This window comes from Equus caballus, chromosome 7 (genome assembly GCF_041296265.1).
Source record: "Equus caballus isolate H_3958 breed thoroughbred chromosome 7, TB-T2T, whole genome shotgun sequence".
Lineage (NCBI taxonomy): Eukaryota > Metazoa > Chordata > Mammalia > Perissodactyla > Equidae > Equus > Equus caballus.
Window position 1 is genome coordinate 71,785,956 of NC_091690.1, and position 18,615 is coordinate 71,804,570.

The window sequence follows — 18,615 nt, forward strand, 5'->3', positions numbered from 1 at the left end:
TCAGTTAAATTCTTTCTCAGCATTCCTGGTTGCAGCAAATGACGGAGAAACAGGAAAGGAAAACACCTTTTCTTAGCTGAACAGAGTAACCTAATATGCATAATAAATGAAAGGTATTAAACTGAAAGGTATTTTTCCATTAAAGAACAATGACAGTTTTAAGCTCTTACTTATTGATCATTTCTTTCTAATAAAATATATTATCAAAGTGTTCTAGAGGCATAGGCTTTGGAATCAAATAGATCTGTGTTCTAATACCTAGTCTGCTGTTTCTATAATCTCAAACTTTAACATGCGTCAGAATCACCTGGAGGGCTTGTTAAAACACAGACTGCCGGACTCTATTTCCAGAGTTTCGGATTCAGTAGGTCTGGGGTGGACCCAAGAATCTGCTTTTCTAACATGTTCCCAGGTGATGAAGATGCTGCTGGTCTGGGGACCACACCTTGAGAATCTCTGTTCTTTCTTCTCCTATAAAATGGGGATAGCACTGCCACCCAGAATGTATGGATGCACCTAGCAATCTTTAGCAAGTACTTTTCAGTGCTATTTTTCACCCTTACAATGGGCCATGCTGGAGGTCAACTAGCTATTACCAGTGGAGCACTCCTTCACCTTGACCATCTAATCCAATTAAAATTGCATAATTAATAGGCCCCTCCCTAAGAGTTCCTAAGATTTGTCATTACTTTCAAGAGCCTAGAATTCACTTTGCTGACTCCTGCCAACTTAGAGGCTAAAAAAACACAAATAAGCTTCGAATATATATTAAGGGTTCTCGAAAGCCTTAAGGCTCCACAGACCAGAGGCACTGGAATCTCCCATGAGCCCATTAGAAATGCAGAATATCAGGTCCTACCTGAGGCCTACTGAAGCAGAATTTGAATTTTAGGGAGATCTTCAAGTAACGCACATAGTCAGTCAAGTCTGAGAAATGTTGCTGTAAGATACTTAGGGAATTTCCATGGCATACCTATTAGTTCAGCAATTAATAACCCAGAACACCATCCCCATCTCATATACAACTTCAAAAGCACTATGTAATTGGATTATTGGAACAAATTATGTGCTGTTATTTACTCAATATCTCAAATTAGGGAAGTCTGAACAGCCATCTGCAGATATAAAAAAGAAAACTACTTACTACTAGATGGTGGCATGACTTGCTCCTTCTGTAAGCTATAAGCTATATTAAGATATTAAGCTATATAAGCTATATTCTGTATTCAAATGACAACATGTCTATAATATTAAACTCCAGCATCAATTAGCTCATTATTTCATTACTTATTAATGAAACCACTGGTTATCTCACTGCCAATTTTGTGGAGTGCATTGCTTGGGGGAGTTAAAAACCAGTCAGGGAAGCACCAACAAAATTTCTTAAGCAGCACACTTGGTATACCTTAAGAGCTAAAAGGAACATTTCTACATTCAAAGCTGTAGCTACTTCAAAGTATAGGAAAAAGGAGATTTCAACTTAAAAACACAGGACCTTTATTTTAGCTAAACATGATGCCACTTTTCTGGGCTGCCATAAAAAAAGGCCCAGTTTAAGCAGGTAACATCAGAATTCTTTTCCATCCAACCATTTAACTCTTAGAAATGCACCTTGTCCAGAAGTCCAGCCCAAGCTTATCTCAGGGGTCCAATTCCCAGTCCCTGTAGCAAACTCATAGAAAGGCAAAGATCAACCTTTAAACCACAGACCAACTCTGACCCAGCACAGGACAGGGCAAGCCCCCTGCACCGGGACATCTGGAATGGTCTGAGCAGAGAGAGGAAAGCAGAACTCCTTTGTTGGTAACAGGAGCCAAGATTCATTAGGTTGAGCTTGCACTAAAAACCGTAAAAAAAGTGCTATGTGAGCACAGTTTTCACTGTTGCATCCAAGGCTCTTAATAGTCCTGTCTGGAGACAGGAGTGCAAAAAAGTCCACAGCCCATACCTGGCCAAAATTTGAGTACTGTTTTGAATAAAGAAATAGGTAATTAGCCACAAATTCCCAATAAACTCTCACAGAGATGTATCTGACATTTTTCTTTTGGGGTAGAGGAAGGAGGAAAAAACTGGCACTGATGCTTTTGTCCTTTTAAATTTAAAAGAAAAAAAATAATAAGAAATTCAACAGTAAAATACATATATTACCACCAATAGTCAAACCAAGAGGCTTGAAAATGCACTACTAAAAGACTGAAAGGAAAAAAAAGAGAGACAGAGATCACTTAAAGTCCAGAATTCATAGGCTCACAGGAAATTTGGCACTGTAAAGACAGAACTTCCACATGCAAAGAGTTTTAGTCCCCAATCCTATGCTACCATTCAAACGGCAGAAGCCTTCTCAGAGGAGTGGGAGGTGGGAAACAATGGAAAGTGGCTCACAATTCATGAGACGTCTTCACCTATTTTAACCACCACATTGCCTAGGAAAAGATGATTCTTCAGAGTCAATCAATCTTTTTAAGACAAAAAGTTGGACCAGAAAAGGAAAGTCAAAAAAGGGAGGGTCTGGCCCCGTGGCATAGTGGTTGGGTGTGGTGTGCTCCATTTCTGTGGCTCAGGTTCACGGGTGCAGACCCTGGGCGAGGACCTACACCACTTGCTGGGCCAGGCTGTGGCGGCGACCCACACAGAGGATGGAGGAGGACTGGCACAGATGTTAGATCAGAGCGAATCTTTCTCACCAAAAAAAAAAGGGTAAAAATGCTTCTCTAGGAAAGCCAAGCTGTGGCAGGTGCCACAGGAAAGGAAAAACAACAATTATAGGCTATCCAACTAACAAGAGGTTTAAGAACATAACCCACAACTCTTTCCAACCACAAAAAGACTGTAGCAGGGTCTGAGCAACCCATCAGGCCTCAAGTGCTGAATTCTAAAAGCCCCACAGAAGTCTGGGTCACTTATGGAAAGAGTAGAACAAGCCTGAATCCTAAGGCCCCTCTAGACCTCCACAGACCTAACATGGTTTACAAACAGGAAACATAAAGGAGGCGACGTGGAGGAGTCACACCCTCTGCAGAACAAGTGGGACAAAATACCAAGAAGACTCTTGACACTCTCTTCAGAGTCTAATATCTATAAGAGCTTCTTTTCCACTGTTCAAATGCATAAAACCACCATTCTAAAAAAACCCATAAATGTTTCTCAACGTCTATGAAAACATTTTAAGTTGGTACTGTAGTTTCTATCTTAAACATGTTTTTAGACATATTAATTACCTCACCTGAATCTTCACAGCAACCCCAAATATAGGCAAAAATAGATATTTACCTCCATTCCACAGATGAAGAAACTTCCCACCAGAGGTGACGTGACTTTTATCTAAGATTTCAAAGCTTATTTTTACAGCATATGGCCCAAGCAGGAACCCAGGTTTTCTAACTTTAGTTGTAGTGTTCTCTATACTCTGCTACTCAAAGTGTGGGCCACAGACAAGTGGCGCAGCATCAGCTGGGGGTGAATCACGTGCACATGAAAGCTGGAGGCACAGTGCTCTCTAAGGGATTATGGTGCCTCTTTTAGGTAATAACTCTGTCTCTGAATTTGGAGCCAAAAAATGTTCCTTACCTATGCTGCCATCCTCATCCACAAAGGTTTTAGATTTCAGCACGCGCTTTCGTTTTCTTTTGTTTTCTCCATTTGAGCTCTGAAAGATCATAGGAAGATCAGAGGATACAACATTAAGCTGACCAATGAAGCTACAAAGAAAAATTACAGAAGCTTTTTAATCTATAACAATCACCCTCCAACATTCCCTGATGACAAAATGTTGAACAAGGAACTCTACACACTTCCTTTTAGGGGGCCGGCAGTACCACACAGACAAGGTATGCTCATTCTATGTGCAGGCTCAATATTTCATTGTTTGTGAGAAGAAAAGTAGCATGTTGAGCAAAGACCTGTGTTCATTCAGTTAAAAAACTCTTGTTGGGTAGTGCAGGCACCATGGCTAAAAGACCGAGAGGAGAAGGACCTTAATGGAGGAGACAGACAAGTAGAACAGACCAATGCAATCCGCTGTGGTAAGGGCTTTGAAGGAGTGATGCAGCAGGCATTATGGGAGCACACAGGGAAGGCCCCTAAACCAACCCAGAGGTTTCCACAGCATGTGCCCTTGTTGTAGATCCTTGCTATTCCAGCCTTAACACTGCAACATTACAAGCATCTAATTTAGTCTCAAACAGGTTATCACTGACACCAAGTTTCTGTTATCTCCACTGGTCTTTCATCTCATTTTCTTTTCAGCTAATGGGGAAATCAGCGCAAAATTGAAAGGATAGTCTTGACACAATGAATTAAGGAAAACTAACAGTCATAAAGAAAAAAAATTTGTCAGCACCCATCTTCTCAACTCTTCATTATCTACACGAACAGATAAAGACAAGATGCAGCTGAGGATCATTCACAACTACATTTCCCCCTTGTTACCAGCTTTTCTCATCTAGCCCTTTTCCAGGAGAGCTTCTGAAGAACCACAAATATGCATAAGTTGTTAGTTCTGTTCTATCATTCACACACTTTGCTCTGATGCAGGCAATACCTCATTTTGCACAATTCCAAAAGGAGCTGAATATAGCACAGCAGCCCTGATGCTGGAGGTCATGAAAAACAAACCAGCTCCCAGGACTGACCTCTGCAACCTTCCTGAGATGCCATCCTATAGCTGAACTCTCACTTCAGGTGAGAAGAGAGCCCATCCTGTACTACCTAGCGGAGAGCAGAATGAGACACGAGCCATCTGCTGGCATTTGTGAAGCAGACAGGAGTGAACCGATTTAGCAGAGTAGTTCTAGGTCCTTGGACAATAAAAGACACTTGGAAAGTCAATCATCCCAGTAAAGTTGTACCTTGATGGAAGAAGGCTCTGGCTCAGTCTTCAGCACTGGTTCCGGAGATGGAGAAGGAGGAGGAGGTGGGGATGGTGACTCAGCTTCATAAGCGCCAGGAGAGTCTGGTACGACTGAAAATAATGAAACCAGCTTAGAGAAGAGAACTATGGCACTATCTGGTGCAACACCTTCTCCACTGGCTCTCTAAACTTCCATGTCCAGCAAAGGGGATTTTGCAAGCAGTAATTCATGACAACCAAGGACTCTGCAGTTATATATCTTTAAATACATATATCTTTAAAATACATGTTTTATTAATTTTATACAAAGAAAATCAGAGAATCAAAAATTATTAGAGCTGGAATGTACCTTAGAGATCACCTTAGCTAAACTTTTTATTTTACAGATAAGTCAGAGTATAAAGTTGTTTTATAAATATCCACTGATTATCTACCATGGGTCATATATTGCACTTACATTGTTTCACTTTATCCTCACTACAACCCTAAGAGTCAAATATTATTATTTGCACATTGGAGTTGAGTAAACAGAGGTTCAGAGAGGTTAATTAACTTGCCACGGTCACAGAGCTTGCCACTGAGGAAGGTTTTAAATCCAAGGCGGTTTGATTCCACAGCCTTACTATTCCAACTATTCCATGCTGCCTTACCACTCAGGGCCAGAAATTTCCTCTTAAGATCAAGTAAGTGGATATAATCCTCAGATTATACCAAATGTTCCATGCCAGAGTCTTTGTGACTGATATGAGGATTATTTGCAATCACCTGAGATGTTTGTTAGACTGAAATTTTCCAGCTGATGTTAAAAGCATCAATTTCGTGGGAAAAATCATCTTTGAAATGATGATCACAATTATAGCTCTAACAATTAAGACCTGCTTACCATGTTGTATGGAAACTATTTCTAGTGATTGCCCTACTGATGAGGCTTGTTTTGCTACACTGAGATTAGCAGGAAAGAACACTTTTAGGAAAGAAATACTGCTATGGAAATGGTACCACTTGAGAAGAGAGCATCACAGAGGGATCCCATCATTTTTGAACAGTTCCAGAAACAGTGGTCTTAGTATAAGACCCATGAAAGGCGAAATGAAAATCCCCAGGTGACCTATTGCTTAATCAAAACAAAGAAACTGCTGGTCGGGGGCCCGGTAGCTGCTTAGCCTCACCTGCTCCCTGAATCTCCTGGCTGTATTCAAATTCTTAGCACAAGTCTTGGATCTGAAATTCTCCCAACTGATTAGGTCAGTGTTAAAAATTATGACAGTGGAGGGTTCAAGGCCAAATGACCTAAAGAGGTGAAGCAGAACAGGAGCCAGAATGAAAAAATAAATTATACACTTCAAGTATGAAATGGGCCCCAAAACTTTATAACCTCTGGGAAACAAGAGACAGAAACATAAAAGGAAAGTGGTCCAGTTATTAACCCAGTTCTTGGAGGCTAGAACACGATGGGAGCTCAGGCAAGCAAGAGTAAAGTCAAACCACAGAGCCAAGCACCCATTTTTCTGAAGGTATAGCCATTAAGAAAGCTGTGTCACAATGTGTTACAGTGGTAGTAGGAAAGTTTATATAGTGAGGAAGCCAAAGAAAAGAAATTTTGAGTACTCACAGTAATAAATTTAGGAGTTCTTATTCTATTTCCAGTTCTGTAACCACTTGACTTAACCAAGGAAAACACTTAATCCCAGTGGCACCCTCTAAGACCCCTCTCACTGCACTGTATGGAACTGTTTATCTAGATTCCCCTCCAGACTCTAAGCTCCAAGAGGCAGAGGCACCACAATTTCCCTGTCAGTGAACACGTACCAATAATTTTTTTAAATAAAGGAAGACAATCATTTTCTCAACTAAATTTGGGATGAGGGGCTTCTAGGTCAAGAAAGAGTCAACATATCCCTCCTTCTCCCTTCCACACCCCCAGAAAGAAACATAATGATAATAAAGGGATAAATGTTGTAACCCCCCTGCAACAGGGAAGAGAACAGAAGAGGAGCCAAGAGCTCTTAATGAATAAGAAACTTCAACAAATCCCTGGAAGATGGAAGGCAAATGGAAGAAAGTTGACCAGAGAAGCATCAGTCAATTAGCTGAGGCAGTTAGGAGAGGTTACTATATATCATAAAACTTCTGTTTTATCTGATTTTTGAAACTGCGTATTTGTATTTCTTTGTTTAGAATTTTTTTTTAATAAAATAGTTTAAGAAAGGAAGGACAGGGAAAACAAATAGAATTTTCTGGGCTTTCTAAACATTAATCATTCATTCTCATAACTACACAAAATCCCTATTACTATTATTTCTGTTTCATACAACTGAGGTTCAGAGATTTAAAAAAAAAAAAACTTGCCCACATTCATATACTAGAATCCATGCCCGTCTGCCAACCATTTATCATCAAGCCAAGCATTCTCCCTCAATATATTTTTAGTGACATAAACATAAGGAATGTTTGATGCATTGGTGTATTTTAAATATACTTGTAATAAATTTGCAGCTCTTCAGAGGAAAGTTACTCAAGTAGTGAAAATATCACTTATCCCAGGAAAGCGATCTTTGTTGGAGCAGAATAAGAACTGTGGTAAAACTAATTTCAGGAATCCAGCAATGTAACCACTGTTTATCAGAGAGTTTTCTGGCAGAGATGGGTAATTAGAATTCCTGGAAATCATTCATAGCTTCCTAGGAATTTTTTTAAACTACCTATCTTAACCTGAAACAAGGGTCATGTGCTTAACATTCTTCATAAACGATTTACAAGGTCTGAAAATGTTAGCAAAGACAAACATATTGGTTAAAACTCTTTCTTTCTAATAGAACAAAGAATCCTAAAATTCATATGGGGCAACCAAAGACTCAGAATTGCTAAAGCAATCCTGAGAAAAAAGAACAAAGCTGGAGGAATCACAATCCCTGACTTCAAAACATACTACACAGCTACAGTAATCAAAACAGCATGGTGCTGGTACAAAAACAGGCACACAGATCAATGGAACAGAACTGAAAACCCAGAAATAAAACCACACATCTACGGACAGCTAATCTTTGACAAAGGAGCTGAGAACATACAATGGAGAAAAGAGTCTCCTTCAACAAACAGTTTTGGCAAAACTGGACAGCCATGTGCAAAAGAATGAAAATCGACCATTCTTTTACATCATTCACAAAAATAAACTCAAAATGGATCAAAGACTTAAAGGTAAGACCTGAAACCATAAGACTTCTAAAAGAAAATATAGGCAGTACACTCTTTGACATCAGTCTTAAGAGGATCTTTTTGGACACCATGTCTTCTCAGACAAGGGAAACATAGAAAGAATAAACAAATGGGACTTCATCAGACTAAAGAGCTTCTACAAGGTAAGGGAAAAGAGGATTGAAACAAAAACACAACCCACCAACTGGGAAAAATTGTTTGCAAATCATATATCCGACAAAGGGTTAATCTCCATAATGTATAAAGAACTCACACAACTCAACAACAAAAAATCAAACAACCCAATCAAAAAACGGGCGGGGGGGCTGGCCCCATGGCCGAGTAGTTAAGTTCGCGTGCTCCGCTGCAGGCGGCCCAGTGTTTCGTTGGTTCGAATCCTGGGCGCGGACATGGCACTGCTCATCAAACCACGCTGAGGCAGCGTCCCTAATGCCACAACTAGAAGGACCCACAACGAAGAATATACAACTATGTACTGGGGGGCTTTGGGGAGAAAAAGGAAAAAATAAAATTAAAAAAAAAAAAAATGGGCAGGGGATATGAACAGACATTTCTCCAAAGAAGATATATAGATGGCCAATAGGTACATGAAAAGATGCTCATCATCACTGATCATCAAGGAAATGCAAATCAAAACTACACTAGGATATCTCCTTACACCTGTTAGAAGGGCTAAAATAACCAAAACAAAAAATAACAAATGTTGGAGATGTTGTGGAGAAAAGAGAACCCTCATACACTGCTGGTGGGAATGCAAACTGATGCAGCCACTATGGAAAGCAGTATGGGGATTTCTCAAAAAATTAAAAATAGAAATACCATATGACCCAGCCATCCCACTACTGGGTATCTATCCAAAGAACTTGAAATCAGCAATTCAAAGAGACCCATGCACCCCTATGTTCATTGCAGCATTATTCGCAATAGCCAAGACGTGGAAGCAACCTAAGTGCCCATTGACTGATGACTGGATAAAGAAGATATGGTGTGTGTGTATACACACACACACACAATGGAATACTATTCAGCCATAAAAAAGGATAAAACCATCCCATTCACAACATGGATGGACCTTGAGGGTATTATGTTAAGTGAAATAAGCCAGATAGAGAAAGACAATCTCTGTATGACTGCACTCATATGCGGAAGTTAAACACATGGACAAAGAGACCAGATTAGTGGTTACCAGGGGAAAGGGGAGGGGTGGGGGGGTGGGCACAAAGGGTGGAGTGGTACACCTATAATATGAGTGACAAATAATAATGTACAACTGAAATTTCACCAGGTTTTAAATGATCATAACCTCAATAAAAAATAAAATAGAAAAAAAAACCCTATTTCTTTCTAGCAATGAAGATATTTCTCTTAATGTTCTTTCTTTCTGGGTCTGGCATTTTCCTACTTTACAAAGACAGTATGTACAACTGCTAAAGGTGAACACTTACTGAACACCTCAATAGGAAAAGTGAGGTGAATAATAAGAAAATCTACTACGTGTCAAGCACTGTCCTGGCACTTGAAGCATTATCTTATTTGACGTTCAGGAAAAGCCTACACAGTTTGTGGTAACATCCCCATCTTAGAGATGAGGAAACAAGGAACTGAAGAAGTAATCTGCCTAAAGTCACACAGTAAGTGACAGAGGTAAGACTTAAACCCAGGTCTGTCTGACTCCACAGTCCCTGCCGCTTCCTCCACTCCTGCTGCTCATCTGCTAACTTCTAGCTGAAGACAGCATATTGAACTAATAGCACATATTCAGTGTAACGGACATAAAACAATAGGTTAGAGACTGTGTGAAGGTTTAAAATAAAATCTCACTGGCTTTGAGACAAAGAAGAAATTTAGGAATAAAATGGCAAAGGTTTATAAATTTAGTCAGACGCCAAAAACTATCTTTGCCAGAGAAAAAATCTGAGAGCCTCTGCTCTATATCATCTGTTATTATAGGCTGTCCACCTCTATCACATTTCTTCTCACTCCTTTCCAAACTAAATAACCCCACTCATATTTCTAATCACCCACGGGTATTATTTTTGTGGGCTAAGGCTCACAACTACAGAGAATATTTCAGAAGTATGTAATGAGTACTCAATCAACCACAGTAATTCCTTGACTTAGAGCTGACTCCTTCACTTATACTAGAGTATCTAGTTTACCTTTTTAATGTACATTAGGCTGACGACTTCAAAGACTTTTCTAAAATCTTCCCCAACTTCTTTTCCTGGTTGGAAATAGGGAAGACTGTTCCAATTAGCACATAGTCCTGAGTTACTTCCTAATTATTTTCCTGTGTGTTTGCATGCAGTTGCCTCTACTTCCTCAACTCTTAACTGATCAGAATGTTCATTGATGGTTCTGGTTTCATCCACACACGTGGGAATCTTCCTTTCAGTGGTCCTGGTCAAAGCATTTTGATAAATGACATGGAATGAGTATACAGCAACTACCTCTCTGGGATGCTCCCAATGCCCTACCCCTACTCATTCCAGAGAGTCACTAAAAACTCTAAATCCACCGAAGAGTCAAAGATGTACCTCCATCAGAGACATATTCAACTTCCTTGTACAGTTTCTTTCAGTTCACTTCTTTTGCATTTCTGTCATCTCTACACATAATTTGTTTTTCACTCACTTGTATGGTTGAGCTAATACCCCTTTGGGGGGAGACTCTGCTACCATTTTCAGTTCTTCTTACGGCAGTTTCTGCTAAGAGTAGAGTCTAACAAGTTTAGTTTTGTCCTTCAGCAGCACAGCAGCTTCCTTCTTCTGCATTCATTCCTCTTCTTTAATTTCTTTCAGCATCAGTTTGCTTGCTTTTGTCTGTGTACCTTTAAGTGACGGGAAATCCCTTTGGCCCAGAGTTCTGCCTGCCATTAACTAAAATGTTTTATACTCATTATGCCATGAATTCATGGAGAATAGATTACAGCAGCTCCAGTCTTTCACCACTGATTCTCAAAGTAGGCTTTTCAGGGTAGAAGCTGTCTGGCATATCAGTTGAGCCTGGGTATCTTTCTCTTTAGCCTCCTCTTTCTACACTTTCGTTTACATGATTTGGGAAGAGATCTTGGCTCCTAGAATACTTGATATTCTTTTAAAAGGCACATTAATTTTCCAGGTGAGAATCTTGTCCTTATTCTGTTTGCTTATCTTACAACAGTACCCACAACCTAAAACTGGATGGGTCTATGGTGTCATTCCCTTTGAACAATGACAGACACTGTAGATTCTGCATCTTAGCACGGTTTTACTTATGTGGTACAAAACACAACCAACACCCTTGATGCCTACAATGTCACCTGCTTTAAAGCATTCACATGAAGGTAGTCAAAGGAATACCTCCATTTTATTTTTAAGAAAGAAAAGGTCTTTAATAATACACACAATAATAATCCTTGTTCTCTTTCCCTCTGTGTTTGTTATTTTAGCAAATTACCAGAAGATCATGGTCAAAAGGTTAAAGTAGATTTTAAACAGAAATAGGTGCTATGTCTCTCAATGCTAGGATTACTACTGTCAGTGTGACCAACAATAAATTACTTTTTAGCTCCTTAAGCATAATAAGAATTGACCCCTGCTATGAACTGAACGTTTGTGTTGCCCCCAAATTCATATGTTGAAGCCCTAATCCCCAGTGTGATATTTGGAGGTGAGGCCTTTGGGAGGTAATTAAGTCAGAAGGGTAGAGCCCTCATGAGTGCCATTAGTTTAGTGCCCTTATAAGAGCCACGAGAGAGATGATTTCTCTCTCTGCCACCTGAGGATATAGCAAGAAGGTATCCTGCAAATCAGGAAGAAAGTTTTCAGCAGGAACTGAGTCAGCTGGTGGACTGATTTTGGACTTCTCAGCCTTCAGAACTGTGAGGAATAAATTCTGTTGTTTAAGCCACCCAGTCCATGGTATTTTTGTTATAGCAGCCTGAACCAACTGAGACAATCCCCCTAGCCAAAAATTAATAGCAATGCCCACCTTCATCCTCACTGCTATCAGACTCAGGAAGTTTGATTCTTCTCCTCTTTTTCTTCATGTTTTCAGTTTCTTTTGTCTCATCATCAGATAACTCCACTCGCTTCCCCCTGTTGCCATCCAGGAATAATTTAAGCACGTTACACAAAATAAAAATATAAGTATTCATATGCTACTATGGGTCTTGCTTCGTAACTCACAGTCTTAATTCCAGAGTATAGAAGAGTTAAAGTAGACCAATAAGGCTTCTTTCTAAGTATACTCTGCTAACTGACCACAACTAGGTCACTTCATGGGGTAACCAGAATAAAAAATTTCTCTAGCTCTCTAAAGACCACTGTAAGCTATTACCAGGTTATCAAGAATTTTTCTAAATTCCTCTTATATCCCTTATCTTACAATCATTCAGCAAACGTTAAATAAGAAGCTACTACCTACATACAAGGCTTTTTGCTAAACACTCAGATGCACAGATCAAGAAAATACTGTTTTCAAGAAGGTCTGGCAGGAAAAACAGATGTAAATACCACTAGGTATAATACAAAATGATAAATTTTACTGGACAAATAAATAAAATGTCATGGGACATGAGTCTTACTTGAAAACTTTAAAAGCTAAATAGGAGTTCACCAGAGAGAAAAGGGAGACACACATTTGAAAGAGAAAGAACAATAAGAGCAAAGGCACAGACTATGAGAGCTTCAGGTGATTCCAACGACATAATATAAAACCTCGCCTCCATCTTGACATTATTTAGCTCCTCTGTTTGGATAGTCCATCACACTACTCATCTGATCAACAAATAATTTATCAAGGGCCTACTGCGTGCTAAAGACACAAATATGTACGAGATGTAGTTTTTGCTTTCAAGTACTTTATTTCTATGTAACTAAATATCAACTTATTTTTTCTACCTTAAGCTAGAAAAAGAACAAATTAAAGCCAGAATAAATAGAAGGAAATAATAAAAATAGGAGCAGAAATCAATGAAATAGACAATTAACACAGCTAAAAGTTGTTATTTTTTGGGAATAATAAAATTAATAAGACTTTTATAAAACTCATTAAAAAAGAGAACAATATATATTACCAATATTAGAAATGAAAGAATGAAATGTTATCACTACATTTTATCAAAGAATAAGGCTATATTATGATCTTTATGCCAATAAACTCAACAACTTAGATGAAATAAATTCCTTTAAAAACACAAAGAAAACTGACCACCTCCCCCATAAGAAAATTTGAATAGCTCTATTTATAGAAACCAAATTCATAATAAAAAGTTTCCCACAAAGAAAACTACAGGCCCAGATTCACTGGTGAATTTTATCAAACTTTTAAGAAAGAAATAATATATATCTTATACAAACTCTTTAGGAAAACAGAAGAGGAAACTCCTTCCAACTAAGTTTATAAAATTAGCATCACTTTGATACTGAAATCTGAAAAAGACGTTACCAGACAGAAAATAACTGATCTGTTGCCCCCATAAGCATAAAGGCAAAAAATCCCTAACATAGTATCAACAAATTGAATCTAGCAATATATAAAAAGGATAATACATCATGACCAAGTGAGGTTTATCCCAAGAATGCAAGTTGGGTTTAACATTTGAAAACCAATCAGTGTAATTCACCACAGTAACAGAAACATCATATCATCTCAATAAACGCAGAAAAAGCACCTGTCAGAATTCAACACCCATTCATAAAACCTCTCAGCAAACTAGGAATAGAAAAGCACTTCCTCCATCTGGTAAAGGGCATCTATTAAAAACATACAGTCCACATCTTCCCTAGTGGTGAAATACTGAATGCATTCTTGGCAGTAACCATCAACAATGAGTGTTGCACCATGGTTGGGGACATTTTAATCCATCTATATCACATGTTCCTCAGAGGTGAGGCTCACTAAACACAGCCTTGACCTTCTGAAACTTCAGCAATTTGTTGATGTTTTCTACTGGAGTAGCCCCAACCTTGCCACAAAAGTCAAGTATTTCTGGGCCTATCAGTGCTGACAGTGTCCTTTAGAATTTCTTTCAACAGACTAATTCCTACCAGCTATGAGGTAGTGTCTCGAATTCCTGGATCCATTTTTAATAGCTTGTGTGCTTTTTATTTTCTTTTCTAATTACATTTTACCACTTGAAAAATAAACTCATTGATATAAAAAGAAAACAAAGAACTTTTTCTCTTAAATTTCACTGGAAACAGTAATCTTCATTTGGCAATTTGAAGTGAAACACAGACACACAATCAGGAACACTGATGCCATGTCCACAAATTTAAAACAAAGTAAAGGAGAAAAGACAATCAATTTGGATCAATGGGGCCCAAAAAACTGGCTGTGGGCTCTAAATCATATCACTTGACTGACTGCACAGTTTCACGTCACCAGATAAGCTGTGGAGCTCCTCTCTTCATACACCCTAAGGCAGTAAGCAGGATTTAGTGCCGAACTGAAAACTGCCTGCTGTCAATGAACCCAAACAGACGTTTTCACCCCCAGCAGAGACACTCTTCCCCCATGAGCGACAAAATTTTCCTACCTTTTTTTTTCCTTCTGTTGCATCTTAACAGGCTCTGCTTTCTTGGTGGATTTCTTGAGGCCTGCAGGGGCTGCCAGCTTTGGTTCAGTGACAGACACTGGAGGTTGCTCCACTATTTTTTCTTCTTTCACTGCTTGCTCTGAATCCAAATTGACTTTAAGTTTATCTACAAATAAAGTATAGCAGGCAATATATAACCCTATTGTGCAATATTAATCCATCATTCCTTTGACAGTCTACTAAGCGTGAGGCACTATGTCAGGAGCAGGGGATAAAGGGATAAAAAACTGGGAAAGAGGTGGCTTATTGCAACATTTTCAGGCAACTGTTATGGAAAATTTAATCATGTTTTCTTATTACCTGAATGATCAAGTCACTTGTATGTATCATCTGACTAAAAGCAACTCCTTTTTATACTCAAAAAAATATGAAATACCTTTTCAAGCAAAGAAAGACAACAAATGACGACTTTTTAATTTTGTCATCAATGTTCTAATTTTTTTTACATACAAAACATTAAGGTTTTTGTTATTGAGATATAATTCATATACCATAAAATTCACCCTTTTAAAGTGTACAATTCAGTGGTTTTTTAAATTGTGCAACCATCACCACTATCCAATTTTAGAACATTTTCATCACCTCAAAAAGAAACCCTGTATCCATTAGCAGTCACTCCTCACCCCCAACCCAGCCCTTTATAACCACTAATCTACTTTCTGTCTTTATAGATTTGCCTATTCTGGATATTTTGTATAAATGGAATCATACAATATGTAGCCTTTTGTGTCTGGCTTCCTTCATTTTGCATGTTTCAAGGTTCATCCATGTTGTAGCATGTCTCAGTACTTCATTCCTCTTTATAGCTGAATAATATTCCACTGTATGGATATATCACATTTTGTTTATCCATTCATCAGATGATGGACCTGTGGGTTGTTTCCACTTTTTGGCCATTACAAATAAGGTTGCTATGAACATCTGTGTACAAGTTTTTGTGTGGACATACAGTTTTAATTCACTTGAGTAGATATCTAGGAAGTGGAAGTGGGTAACTACGTCTAACTTTTTAGAAGTACTGCCACACTGTTTTTCAAAGCGAGCACATCATTTCACATTCCCCACAGCAACGTATGAGGACTCGATTTCTCCACACCTTTGCCAACAGTTGTTATTGTCCAGCATTAAGTTTTAAATGGTTCAAGTCCCCACAATCAACTATTCATCCACCTCAAGCTTCATTTTCATTGCAACGATCTTGTCATGTGTCAAATATAATAAAAACATTCATAATTTTATTCTAAACATTCAGCCTTGAAAAAAACATCTGTTAAATAAATGAGTTTCATAAGCCATTCTTTTTATTAGGTGAATATTTAATTCTTTTATTTTATGCAGGGTTTCTCCCTCCCTCTATTACATTCCATCATAACATCCTGTTATTCTCTGCCTAGCAATTACAATCATTAACTATTTTATTTTCTCTGTATTTGTCTGTCTCTTCCTCTAGAATATAAGGGCCATGAAGGCAGGGACCTTTTTGTCTACCTTTTCTCCATTGTATCACTATGCAGCACATAGTAGGTGCTCAATAAATATTTGCTAAATAAACACATGAATAAATAAGTGTATCTTTCTATAGTTTGACTGTATTTTACAATTAGCAAATATTCATGTCTTATGCATTTTAGAAATAATAATTTTAAAATTCACTCATGTTTAAGGTTATGAACACACAAAAAACAAACATGTGGGCCTCACCAAAATTGCTGAAAGAAACCACACAATTTGATTGGGTATAGCAGACTAGTACCAGCCATGTAGGCCATGACATCAGCATGATCTATTTTCACAGAAGTAGGGAGCCCTTGTGCACTGTGCCTGCAATAATACAATTGTGTTTCCCAATAACCGGAAAGTTAGCAAATTTTCCATATACTTTCAGAAACATAAAAATGTTCTCTGATAGCTTTTATGACAAAGAAACTGTTGCCCAAATCCCTCCCCCAACCACCAATCTGACCATCATAAAAAAACAGAATTCTGACTAATTTTGCTTACATAGGCATATAACAAAATGTTTCCCCACAAAATTTTTGTAAAACTGATGCTCCAAGAAAGTGTGCCATAATTATCCTGCGGCTCCTGCATTCTTCCTGGTATTCTGCCACATACCCTCAGGGGATGTGTACTTGATATGAGAAGTATGAAAATATGTGACTAATGGTTCCTTGTATACGAAAGAATTCTTATCTAAATAAAGGAGATTTGCTTTCCCAAGAAGTAAATATTTTTAAACAGCCATTACTACCTGGACCCTTCTAATTCATACTGAGGGCTATCTAGTTCATTCCTATGAGTAATCTGCAAAAATAACTACAGAAAGGCAAAGGATTTCTTTTGGAGCCCCTTGGGAGACAGGTAACGGTGGTCAAATCAGGCAAACTGACCCCAGCATCCAAGATATTAACCTCAACACTACACTGCCTAACCAGGCAGCCTCTCTTTGATTTCAATCACCCCTTTTCAAGAGCCCTATGAAACAAGTATTTAGTTCTCTTTTCAAGGCAGGAGGTAAAAATAGGAATAGTAAACTATCCTCCAAGAGATCTAAACTGAACCCAGCTCTCCCTTAAAACCCGAGTGTTCCAGTTGGGTTACTTTTATCAATATATTGGTCAGTAGACTGCAAATTTATGTTAGGATGCAGGAGTGCTACATGGTAGTGTACAGATGGGTAAAAACTGGACAAGGTAGCTTTCACCTCAGATAAAATAAGTTATTAATGTTAACAGTCATGTATTAGTCAAAAGAAGGTAAAAAAATGCTTACTCATAGCAGCTTTTCCAAAAAAATTGCTCATTGCATTCCCTTTCCCTGGTGCCTTGTTGCCTGCCGAAGATGCCTAAAAGCACAAACAAGAAAATGCACGTGATTTTTTTCTAATGTTCAGGCTGCTCTTCAAACAGCAGTCAAAAAATCTCTTCAATAGCAGAGCACACCGTTGTGATGGTACCATCTCTACATAATCATGCTGAAATGTGTAAGCATTAGATATAAGAACAAATCCAGACCACACAGATCTGGCGTTAATCTCCAAAGCTTAGTTTCTCATAGTTTTTATAAAATTATTATTCATTAATGTGTCTAAACTTTTCTTGAGTATATTTAAAAACTACTTAACTTGACAGAATTAAAACAGATCAGAGGCAGTATGGTACACAATGGGGAAAAACCTCCAAAACATTACATTTGTAATCATCAAAAGTGGATTTGAATGCTGGTTCCAGCACTTAATAGTAATATGACATAAAGGCGAATTACTTAAGTCTAGGCCTCAGTTTCACCAGATACAAAATGGAGATGATAGTATCTCCCTCACGGAATTGATAAGAGGATTTAAACAGAGATCAAACAATTGGTGGGGCCGGCCCCATGGCCACAGCGGTTAAGTTCATGCGCTCTGCTTCAGCGGCCTAGGGTTTCGCTGGTTTGGATCCTGGGCGTGGACATGGCACCACTCATCAGGCCATGCTGAGGCAGCATCCCACATAGCACAACCAGAAGGACCTACAGTTAGAATATACAACTATGTACTGGGTGCTTTGGGGAGAAGAAGAAGAATAAAAAAGATTGGCAATAGATGTTAGCTCAGGTACCAATCTTTAAAAAAAAAAAAAACTAGTGGCACACAGTAGGAGTTCTAGCAATGTTACTGTTTTCCCTCCACCTCTCCTCTCCTTTCCCAAAGTGGAGCTTTAAAATGACAACGATGGTAATATTTGTAATAACAATAATTATGCTTTTCTGGATTATTTTTTAATAGTATCTTAATGAGACTTTTGTTTCTTTTTTTTGGTGAGGAAGATTGGCCCTGAGCTAACATCTATTGCCAATCTTCCTCTTTTTTTTCCCCTCTCCCCAAAGCCCCAGTACATAAGTTGTATATCCTAGTTGTAAGTCCTTCTAGTTCTTCCATGTGGGATGCCGCCACAGCATGGTTTGATGAGCAGTGTGTAGGTCCATG

The 18,615-nt window shown here is 38.5% G+C and overlaps 1 protein-coding gene across 3 annotated transcripts in view; it reads right to left on the bottom strand.

The window, feature by feature from the left end:
• The window catches only part of POLD3 (DNA polymerase delta 3, accessory subunit), a 42,148-nt gene that overhangs the window by 2,982 nt on the left and 20,551 nt on the right, over positions 1-18,615 (bottom strand). For all 3 annotated transcript variants that reach the window (XM_070272063.1, XM_070272064.1, NM_001100414.2), the window contains exons 7-11: positions 17,421-17,493; positions 14,589-14,754; positions 12,038-12,144; positions 4,848-4,960; positions 3,568-3,646 (exon numbers count right to left, since the gene is read on the bottom strand). In XM_070272063.1, coding sequence (XP_070128164.1) covers positions 3,568-3,646; positions 4,848-4,960; positions 12,038-12,144; positions 14,589-14,754; positions 17,421-17,493 — 538 coding nt within the window. The remainder of the gene's footprint in view (positions 1-3,567; positions 3,647-4,847; positions 4,961-12,037; positions 12,145-14,588; positions 14,755-17,420; positions 17,494-18,615) is intronic.